The sequence below is a fragment of the Stegastes partitus genome, unplaced genomic scaffold (assembly GCF_000690725.1).
Source record: "Stegastes partitus isolate 25-593 unplaced genomic scaffold, Stegastes_partitus-1.0.2 Scaffold1086, whole genome shotgun sequence".
NCBI lineage: Eukaryota > Metazoa > Chordata > Actinopteri > Pomacentridae > Stegastes > Stegastes partitus.
In genome coordinates this window covers 36,252-47,643 of record NW_007578817.1, presented here as the reverse complement: position 1 = coordinate 47,643, position 11,392 = coordinate 36,252, and the positions used below count along the sequence as shown (strand labels likewise).

Below are 11,392 nucleotides of genomic sequence, written 5' to 3'. Positions count from 1 at the left end.
CATCATTGCAGTCGGTAGAGACATTTGCAAATGAGCAGGAACGTAACAGCTCCGGAGTATTCTGATTGCATGTGCGACTCCATCCCCTCCGCAAACATCTCCTCAGCGCCGGCTTCCCTGAGTCAACACGCTCCTCAAACAGGGCTCCGCGCTCCGTGTCATGGAAACCGCTTTCATCCAAACGTGAGGAGGGGAAAAAAAAAAAAAAAGATGTGTTGGTCTAATTCCAAATTCAAGGTGAACAGAGTGCGGACGCGCGCTCTGATGCAAATTTCACCCCCACTGCTGCTGCTGCTGCTGCGCCCGTGAACGCGCTCCATCGCTGTCATCAGTACAACATCAGCATCTTCCGGGGGGCGCGCAGAGGAACGGGAGGAGGAGGACGGAGGAAGGGAGAGAGAGGGAGAGAGAGAGTGTGAGAGAGAGAGGGGGGTGGGGGGGAGAGAGAGGAGACATACTGGATAAAGGCTACGACAAAAAACCATGATGATAATGGAGTCGAGGCGGTGGAGGATGTCGGATTTACGAGAAAGGACTGTTGAAATTTGACAGAGGGCTCGCGTTGAAAGCTGGTTCACCATTTTTTTCTTTTTTTTCCTTTTTTTTTTTTCTCTCTCCCCCCATTTCGTTGCGTTTTCGGTTTCCACATGCTGGGTGGACATTAAAGGAGAGGAGAGGGGAGCACCCCACGGATGCCTCGGAAGGTAAAAACGGGGTCCACCGCTGGCGCTACAGGCAACGAGACGCATCTTGATCTCACGGATGGTAATAAAGGACATCCCGAAGAGAGCTCTGGACTGATGGATGAGGATGAAAATCAGCTTTAACCCCCTCCACCCGACGACTGTGAAATAAAGAAAGAAAGAGAGAGAGAGAAAGAGAAAAAAAAATCCTGTTTTGATGGATTTTTGTTAATCATTTATGGTGTAGCCTGAAGGAAACGAGCCTCAGACAGCAATGTTGAATCACTGGTGTTGGTAAATTATTCATTAGAGGTATAGGTAGGCTATGATTTTGTATTGCTTCAATGTAGCATCCCCCCCACCCCCCTCCTCATTAATTTTGACAATGTTTAGTCTTGTGAGATCACACACATATTTTGTTTTATCGTGTGGTTCTGTAGGCCCATTTAATAGCCTTTAACAGAACACATAAGAAACAGCCAAAGCAGGGGAGGTTTTACCCAAGAAAGCTTTCATATAGAGAAAAAGAAAAAAGAAAGAAAAAAAAATCTGGATAGTGAGGTGTGTTGAGCTGTTTTTCTTTTTCTTTCTTTCTTTCTTTTTTTTTTTTTTGAACAAACCTACATTTTTCTTTTTCTTGTAAGAGTCTAAAGAACAAGACGGGGGTGTAATAAGAGATATAAGGAGGAAAGAAGAAAAGAAGAAAAGAAAAGAACAACAACAACAAAAAAAAAAACCCAAACATGTTGCCTTCCCAAGAAGCCTCCAAGATCTACCATGACAATTATATGCGCAACTCCCGGGCCATCGGGGTGCTGTGGGCCATCTTCACCATCTGCTTCGCCATCGTCAACGTGGTGGTGTTCATCCAGCCCTACTGGATCGGCGACAGCGTCAACACGCCGCAGGCTGGCTACTTCGGCCTCTTCCACTACTGCGTGGGCACCGGGCCGTCGCCCAGCCGGGAGCTCACCTGCGTGGGCAGCTTCTCCGACTTCAGCTCCATCCCGTCCGGAGCCTTCAAGGCGGCCTCGGTGTTCGTGCTGCTGTCCATGGTGCTGATCCTCAGCTGCATCGCCTGCATGGCGCTCTTCTTCTTCTGCAACACCTCCACCGTTTACAAGACCTGCGCCTGGATGCAGCTGCTGTGCGGTAGGAAACCTCCACATCCTTTTTTTTTTTAATTTTATTTTTTTCCCCCTTTTCTTTTATGTGGGTCTATAGCTGAGAATAGAATCTGTGTTTTAAGTCACATAGCCGTGGAAGGAGGTAAAACCCACCCAAAACTCAGTTCTGTGTCACAGACACCTTTACGCAGCTGTCATCAGAGTGTTGGTGCTGGAAAACCACATTTTTTATTGAGGTGGTTCCCTCATTTAAACCAAAATCTGTTGATATTGTGAGAGGATGCAAGCAAAGTAACCCTGTGAGAGGTGTGAAAAGATGACAAAGATGCTGTTCGTGCACAAATACGAGCTACCGCTGGCTCCCGCTCCTACTGAAAGGACTATCCTGTGGCTGGGTAGCAATAAGGTGAAAGGTGTGTGTGCAGCAGCTCCATTGTCTTTTAGTGCGCTGAGATCGATACGCTGTAGTCTTAAGGGTATATAGGCCCTGTCATGTTCCTGCTAATTAGGAGTGTTGTACAGATTTTCCATTCCTGCAACAACAGCACGGGAGACAGTAGGAATACATTTTAGCGATTACTGGAGGCAGGAAGAGACCCGGAGCTCCCCCACACCCCCGTAACCATTGATATTCCGAGGATACACCGCTGCATCTCTATAGAAAGCAGCAGCAGGATCATTGCTTTATGCTGATGAAATGCAGATGTCATCCATCCATCCATCCATAGGATGTGATGCGTGCGCTGCAATGGAGGATTCCTGTCGCTGCCGGCTTGTATCGGGCCCTCTCGCTATTTGGAGGGATGATTCCAGGTCGATTGGATTACCGTTTTTTCACGGAGGTGATGTTTTGTCGGACGCTCTTGTGGGTAGATTACAGTTTGAGGAGGCGATTGGGGACAAACGGTGGTTTCCTGAACACATGTAGGACAGACTGCTGCCTTCATGGGATGTGGAGGGGAGAAAGGTGGGAATCTACAAACGGGAGGGCTTTGACGGTTCAGTTTGGAGTCATGCAGATGGCAGAGAGGATGTTGTGCTGGAAATATGGGGCATGTAGGGGGTCACTGAAGGAGGTGTGGGTAAGACACTGATGACTGGAGGTCCATATTCAGGAATTAAGTGGAACCAGATTGGGGGATTCCCTCCCCACACACACACATTATAAATCAATCTGCAAATTATCACTTTGAATAAATGATATAGTCAATCAGTTCAGTAAGGAGCAATTCAAAGGCGCAATGAGTAGTTCAATATATAAGAAGGAGAGAAAAAAAATCATGAAAACACAATAAACCACATTATAAATATCGTCATAAAGAGCTATCTAAATGCTCATATAAAGTGCAGTACATCGTCACCAAACTACACACAATGCAAGTTCCCATAAACCCAAAAGTTGTTTGTTTACATGACTGATGATGAGGAAATCTTTGCATTAGTTTTCATTTATTTCTTTTAACAGTCTTTGTGCTCATTTTCAATGCTGCAACAAAATGCAAGATTGTCGTGTAAGAACAAGACGAGTGTATCCGTGGTGATGAGACATGATTAGATGCCAAGTAAGCAAGACTTTAACCTGTGAGTAGCACCGTGTAGTATATCTGAGAAGGTGCAAAAAAAAAGGAAGAAAAAAAAAAAAAACAAGCCCCACGATCCCTCTCATACGCACATCTCCGGCGAGCCTCCTGTGTATATCCAACTTCTTTATAAGCTGATCAATGTGATAAATAGGCCAGGCAGAATAGCGTGGGAGTCAGTTTTCTGTACAGAAACAGTCAGCATACTGAATGAGATGGAGGGAGAAAGACGGAGAGCTAGAGAGATCAGCACTTTTTTTTTTTTTTTTCCTTCTGTATTGTTCTTTTCCTCATCTGCCCACTCCGTCCTCCGTTCTGCCGAGTGTGTTGAAAGGGCTCGCTGCTCTACAATCAGCACGAATCGGACAGAATAGCAGAGGTGCTGATTTTTTTTACTTTTTTTTTTTTCTCTCTTTATTGGAATCTTCATGACTTAACAGGAATTGAACCGAGGTCTTCCTGCACACCATTAATCAAGCAAAACAATGGCATGAGTGTCCACATCCGTTACTGAAGCACATTTTTAAAAGAGAAAAGAAAAGGAAATGCCCTTTTTTTTTTTAAATTCCCACTTGAAAACATGTCCCTAAATTCGATCAGCAACACTTCTACAACTGTAAAACAACCTTGGACTCTGTGGATGAGACATTTTGCGTAGTCAAGTTGACATTTTTACTTCCACCTAATTAAAAGTGTAAATTCGAGAGGCCAGTGACAGCCTTCTAACAATGAGTCAGTGGCACTGATGTTATCGAACCTGTTCTAAAAATTCTAACTGCAACCCTGACGAAGAACAGAAACAAGGAACAGTAATGTCACATTCAGCCTGGTCCTGGGACAGGGACGTCCAGGGAGGAAAGGGTTAAGGTCCTACATTAGGGATACATTTGGTGATATTTCGCTTACTGTCAACAAACCATGATGTAGCTCATTCCTAGTTTTCCCCAAAAGAAGCCTAAAAGCAGCCATCACTTCCACACTTTTAACAACTTTCTACAGACGGGGGCTGGTGTTCAATCACAGTAGACAACACAAGTTTTATGGATTTGGTGACACAAGCCTCACAAGTAAAAGTATTTTCATGTAATATAATCAGAACCATAAGGGCCGGGCACTTTCCGAAAGATCACCACGTGCTCCAACTCTGGATGTAAAAGGTAAAGAGATTCACTTTTTTCCTGGAACTACTTACAACCTACGACTGTTTTTTATTGGTAGAGGTCATAGTCTGTAACACTGTCCTGTATTTTTCTTTTTAAAAATGATTTCAACTAGAAATTTTAGTCTGAGAAACAACTGCAGCTGTTATTTATTTCTGAAATGTGGAAGAGCAGAAATATGAAGTGACAAATGTGGAAATACTCTGGTAAAGTACAGGTTCTTAAACATGTACTTGAGTGCAGTATTTGTGCTTAGTTACGCAATAAAAGAATGAAAATACACACCGTGATGATACGGACGAAGCATATGTGATGAGGCATGTTGCATTGCTCCATAAAATCAGTGCGACTCTACTGTAGCACATTTGCAATCCCACCATCCATCACCAAGATCACATGGTGACATTGAGCATTTCCTGCTTATCTGAGCTGGCTTTTGATGATTTAAATTTCAGCCGTTGTTTAGCAAAATCGATAAAAACTGGAAGTCTGCAAAATACACCAGCTTATTTTCATTTGTCTGGGAGTTTTTCTTCCACATAGTGTGAGTAAATCTTTAAAAAAAAAAACCTGAAATGTAACAGCATATCATCTTGATTTCTTCCCACACGTGTTCCATCAGTGCTGGGTGTAATAAAGTGTCTGTCATTTTTATTCCCAAACTAAATATACAACAGTGTTGCTTCTAATTTGTCAGAGCTTGTGACACTTCCGAAGGTTTTACTGTCCTTCCAGTGGACGCATATGATGTGTGGTTGGAGGTAGGTTGTCTAATGGGCTTGGCAGACGGCCTAATGCTGTTCACCACCTTGGAGATGGTCGTTTAATCATCCACTCTGCCCTGCTGGGTGCAGCAGCAGGTCTCCTGGCATGGCACAGTGACAGAGCGCACCGTAGCAAATACAGTAAGGGCCGATCCGAACCGTCGGTGGCCCAGATTTAGGCCAAATGGACCAAAAGTGTCAATGAGGGAGCAGTTTGGGTGCTGATAGCAGTGGTCGGTTAGCGTGTGCTGCGGGAACAAGAAGGTACGTGTTCCCCCGGTGCAAGTTCTTCTCCTCACCGTCACGCCAGCGGAAACTGTGGAAAAGTTTGACCGTCCACGCGGGACAGCAGTTTTCTTGGCGTAGCTTCATGTCAGATTCTGGATGAGTGGCTCCTCTAACTGGGGAGACTGATTGGTTTAGGAAAGGTTAAATAAAAGATGAGAGGAGAAACTGGAACCTGGGCCAAAACGCTGGGATGCAGGACTCTTGGCAGTGCAGATTTACACAGTGTGTCTTGGCATCTATAAGCTGAAAATAGGCCAATGTCGGCCTCTATGCATGCTGAACTGACCAAATGTGAATAAGGTTAATGCACTCGAAAAGGGCTTTAAGATGGCACTCATAACTCTTGGCAATAAAGACCGACTATATGCACCGATAGGCCTAAATGAAGGTTTACACTGACCTGCTGATTGCAGAAATGCTGGCAAAGCTGCAGTACAACACGGACGCAAACATGAGCCAAGAAAAGTTCGCAAAAGAAACCAGTAAAACCTCACGATGTTCCATGCGTGCTGCACTGCTGTTAGAAAACCCAGGAGGAAGTGATTCCAAAACCCTGCAGTAATAAATCAGGGGTCTGTGTCATGAAGTGAGGTTGCTGTGTAGTAGCTGCGTATCCACTTATCTTTGGGCTTAACTCAGTATCATAAAGCTCACTTCATTGGGTTAGTCCACCCTGTTAGGTTAGGATGTTAACATGGGCATTCTCTGTAGTAATTTGTTTGGTAGTTTACCAGCAGAATAATAAATGACAGTCATTGCTGCATACAGTGTAGATGCCTTTTAACTAAACAATACATTCGCTGGAAATAAAACAGCGATTCACCATCAAGTTTTATTTCAAAGAATCCACATATTGTTAAAAGTCCAATTCAACTCAATGCAAAATGGATGAACAGAGTCCACAAACTCCTTCCTCTGCATCTTTCCTCCGTTGGTGTTGTTTTAATATAACTCCTCTGTACCTCAATTGCATTTTGGAAGAAATGTATTTTGTCCTGCGTAGGTAACAGCGTGGTGCAGAATGAAACATTAGTTCAACATGTGGGTTCATTGTTTTTAGGCTTAAGTGCTGTTTTAACCCACTGGTTTGGTTTGGTTTGGGAAAACATCACTCTTTTGGTTAAAATCCAACATGTCTGAAGCTTCTCCTCCATCTTCTGACTTAATAGGATGACAACCCAAGTTAATGTGTGATTGGTTGGCTGAAAAAGAGCAAAAGTTGGGGAAAAAAATACAACAAATGGCAGATTAGAAACTTAGATGTCTTACGTCAAAAAGAAACATGATGTGGAAGACAATCTGTGTCCCTCAAAACATAATTAGAAGTGTAGTTTATTTGTTGGGAGGCAGGACTTCTACAAAGGAGGGCAGCAGGACGCACTGAAAAAGTGCCTCGAACACCTCAAATTACTTTTTCCTTTGGGTGACGTGTTATGTTCCAGTGCAATCGGCTCCATAACACACCGAATTGTGATTGCTAATGTCTGGTCAGACAGGTGGTTGTTTTATTTTCTTCATTGACTAATCATTTTTTGCTCAGAAATCTTCTCTAATTGGGGGATATAACGTACTTTTGTTTAACAGTTTGTTACTGTGGCAGATCCACTTTCTTCTGAACCTACTCTGAATGCCACTAAATGTAATAAGGTGTATGCAAAATGTTTCCACTCTTAAAACTAGTGATTTCCTTTTTTTTTTTTTTTTTACATGAACGTGAGCAAAGCTGGATCAAAAATACAGAGCACTGGTTAACCAGCTTCATGAGACAGATCATCAATATCTCTAACATTTATTAGAAACATCCCGGGCTTGGACTTTAGCATGTTAATTTTGATTAATTAATTACAGAAAAATTACGCCTTTTAATTGGCCCCTTTCTCAGATCCCTAATTTCTGGCACACCAGTAACACTGATGCTCACACTCCAGCTGGTAGGTGGCGCTAACGCACGTAAAGTTTGTTTACCAGCCGCAAAGAAGATACACAGGATGCACTGAGTGACGTCAGCGCACAAAAAAGTTTGGTGATGGAAGTGGAGACCGCATTGCTTGGCTTGTTGGGCGGAATTGTTTTTTTTATGCTACGTGTCCACAGGAGCCATTTTGCCAAAACTTGCCAAATTTGCCTAAAGTTGAAGTCAAGTCTACTTCATGCAAATGAGCTCGTGGGCTATGCTACGCCTCGGAAACAAGAAATTGACGTATCCTGTGGACATGTACCATGAGGCAGCTTGTAATTGCACTTTGAGTTTGCACTAATCTGTGAATGAAAGACAGATGAATAATGTAAAGATAAATATGAATGAAAAAATCTATTGTTTAAGTTCACGTACATGTCTGTTTATTAATTCAATCGTCAACCAAAATGTAGTTGAATTGAAAAACTTTAAATATTGCTATGTGATAAAAATGTGACTAATCACAATTAATTACTTACACAGCCTCTGAATAATTAGCTCTTTTTTTTTTTTTAAATCACGTCCCACTACTATAAAGAAGTTAGCCAAAGACACTAAAGTCCTGCTTAGATGGGACCAACATTACAGCCGGAGGTGGGGGCCACAGTTTTCCCTGAGCTATCTGATGATTTAACTTTGCTCTGGTGGGATCTTAAAGTTTGCACAGGATGGGATTTAAATTACAAAAGTGTTGGCTTGAAAAAACCAGTAGGTAATTATGGCTGCAATTATTAGAGGGTACCCTGTGAAAGAATGACTCACATGTGCGCTCCAGACGGGATTAAAATCACTGACCAGGGCAGCTAATATTAAAATCACCCCACCTCCCCTGAAGAGGTAAATCCAGTTTAAAAGGGGCTTTAGCTCCATTTGCAGCGCGATACAGGCCCCGTGGACAAACCGAGCAGGGATGAAGCAGCAGCAAGAACCCGGAAATGAACGACAGTTTACTGTTGAGGAGGTTTAAAAAGCGATTAAATGAATTCCGTTATCAAGACAATCCCAGACAATAATGAGGTCAGCAGGGTGACCGAAAACGGCTGAATGTGGGTTAGGGCCATTAGTGAATCAACAGCTGTGTGGCTAATAGGTGACTTTCCTCTTATCTTCCTCCAGTTATGTCACACCTGAATGGGGAAGTGAATAATGGGGTCATTTAACACTTCGAATCTAGACTAAGCAGTGTTTTTTTTCTTGCACGAAATGAACGAGAGGAGGGCTAGATTTCCCAGAAGGACCGTAGGTCTGTGAAGAGCTTCGCTGCTCGCACCTTTGCTCGGATTTAGATTAATTCAGTGGGAAATGCTCCCGGGGAAAACTGCAGGAGCTTTAGTTTTAATTCACCTTACTTGTACAAAGATGAATTTAGTGCAAAAAGCTCTGAGGAAATTCCAGTTTTCGAGTTCCAACAGAGATCGTGAGGTCTCTTCCCCCCCCACCGTCTTCTGCTCAATCTCTTCTCCTCATCGTTCACCAGTTCTAATTATTTTTTCTTCCATCCCTCCAGCAGAAGCGAGGTAGCGCGCGGGAAAGCTCGGCGGCGCGCTCACGTCGCAGCTCCCTTTCTCCCTGCTCTCTTCCATCAGCTCATGCCTCCATCCCTCCTTCACGTCTGACCCTGTCTGTTGCAATATTAAACAGAACTAAGCAGGACACGGGCCGTGGCACAGGGGAGGAGCTGTCCTGGGAGAAACGACCTGTCAGTGACTGTGCTGCTCTTTATGTGTGTGTGTAGGAGTGTGTGTGTGTGTGTGCACGTGAAACCGAGCCTGTGGGAAAGAGCGTAAGAGTTGGAGGAGTGTGAATGAAAAGATGGAATGAGATAGTGTGTATATGTGTGTGTTTTCAGGTTATAGTGGACATCGTTTGTGGTTAACCCTTTGCGACCATATTTGGTAACTTCCTTGGACCAGCCTGTGCCTCTCCGTGACGTTGAAGAACTGTGTGCACTTTGATTTAGCTTTTATATTAGTGCCGATATGACGACCTTTATGTCACTAAAATGTTCCAGGCACTTTATAAACGCTTTGTGACTGGTTTGTATTGAACTCCACTTTGATTTATTTTTTAAGATCAGTGCCATTAATACCACTACCCAAAGAAAAATGTGACTAAATGAACCTGCCAAGCACTTTATAAATACGTCGTTACTGGTTGTGTAAGTATCATCACCTCTCACTAAAATGTTCCTAAATTAATGTTTGTTGCAGTTTGTTTCTTTTGCTTTCCTTTATTATAAATTCCGGGTAAGTTACCATACATGGTAACTTTATTAATCTTGATTTGCAACATTTTTTTTTTTTTTTTTTTTTAAAGTCACACAAGTAAAAAATATCTTGAAATATTCTTCAATAACAGCAGAGGGTTAAAATGTTCATTTTCCAAGTATTTCAAAGAGTGCCCTATGAAGGGTTAAGGGAACATACTGATGCATTTTTTTTTTTTATTTGGTTCTTGAAGAAAGTAAAACTCAGCTCAATAACATGTGGCATTAGTCAAACAGATCAACTTATAGTGGCAAAATGCAGAGTGGAGCTAATTAATGGGTGGCAACATTGGACAGTTACTATTACCCATTATTTTTTGAGAGGATGTGACGTCGTGTTTGACAACATTATTTCTTTACAATTTTTTTAATCATTTCAAAACAGCAGAAACACCTGAAAACGCATCACATTACATATACACAGAACAACGTCAACATACGCTGGAGTCGCCATATAGCTCATCCAATACAAGGTGTTGTATAGGCAAACTGTGCCTATAAAAATTAAAAACCACATCTGATTTAAATTTGGCCACCATTTCTATTGAAGCAGCCTCCCTGTGCAGCAGCACACTGCTCCCAGTGCTCCTGCAACACTTGGAGCGCTCAGTAAATGTTAGCATGTAAAGCACCACCAGTGATGGGCACTGAATCTCTTTGTAAGTGTTAAAATGGTGACCCTTCATACTGACTTTTTTTTTTTAGAGGAAGAAGTTGCAGGATGCCAAATCTAGCGACTTGGTTCCTGCTTAGCCATTGAGATGTTGTATCCAGATAAAACCTGTGCACAGCTGCAGCGCTATCAGGTTGTGCACAGTGCAGCTGGAGCACTCGTATGCCTTCGTGCCACAGTTCAGATCATTTGCACCGATTATTCTCCCCCTCGGACACCTCAGGATGTTACGCAACTCTCCCTGGACATGTCCGACTCTGGGGGGTTAATTCCTGAGGCGCAACCACGTGAATGTTGAGGAAAACGAACATGCTCCTGGTGCTTTCTTGACTGTCTCTGGTTTTGGAAACTGCAGGTGAAAACTCTTTCTTCTCTTGGAGGTAGCTGCCTCTTGTCACCAGTGACGATCCTCCACATGAAGTTTGGCTCGCTGACAGAGAATGCTGTGTTTGCTCTGCTCCAGTTGGAGAAATCACAGAAGTGCCCTATTGGTGGCCACAAAAACATGTATGACACAGGTCTTGATGCTGATAGCGCAGCATCACTCAGTCTCCTGACTCATCACAGTTGCTCCTTGCACATGCTGGATGTGCGTGACTGTGACGTACTCTGTGACCGCTTTGATCACACCACATATTCTTTTAGCCTTTAGCCTTGTTGGTTTCAACTGAGACCTGATTGAAACATTCATCTTCACGGCTCCTACACGCTCCATTGTGTCCCCTTACTAACTGCTTTCTTGTTAATAGAACTTTATCAGTAAAAAAAATAGGTTGCTGAGGTAAATTTACACATTAATGTGACTTTTCACTTGCCGAGTAATTTGATCGCTTCTTAGTACAAAAACTATATATTAGTGCAGCTTCAGTGTGACCAAGATACTTCTAGAAACTT

General features: G+C 43.0%; 1 protein-coding gene across 1 annotated transcript in view; it reads left to right on the top strand.

Moving 5' to 3' along the window:
- The first annotated feature begins 1,426 nt into the window (after positions 1 to 1,426).
- Positions 1,427 to 11,392, top strand: part of LOC103367788 (lipoma HMGIC fusion partner-like 4 protein) — a 31,614-nt gene continuing 21,648 nt past the window's right edge. The window contains exon 1 of the mRNA XM_008295917.1: positions 1,427 to 1,835. Coding sequence (XP_008294139.1) covers positions 1,427 to 1,835 — 409 coding nt within the window. The remainder of the gene's footprint in view (positions 1,836 to 11,392) is intronic.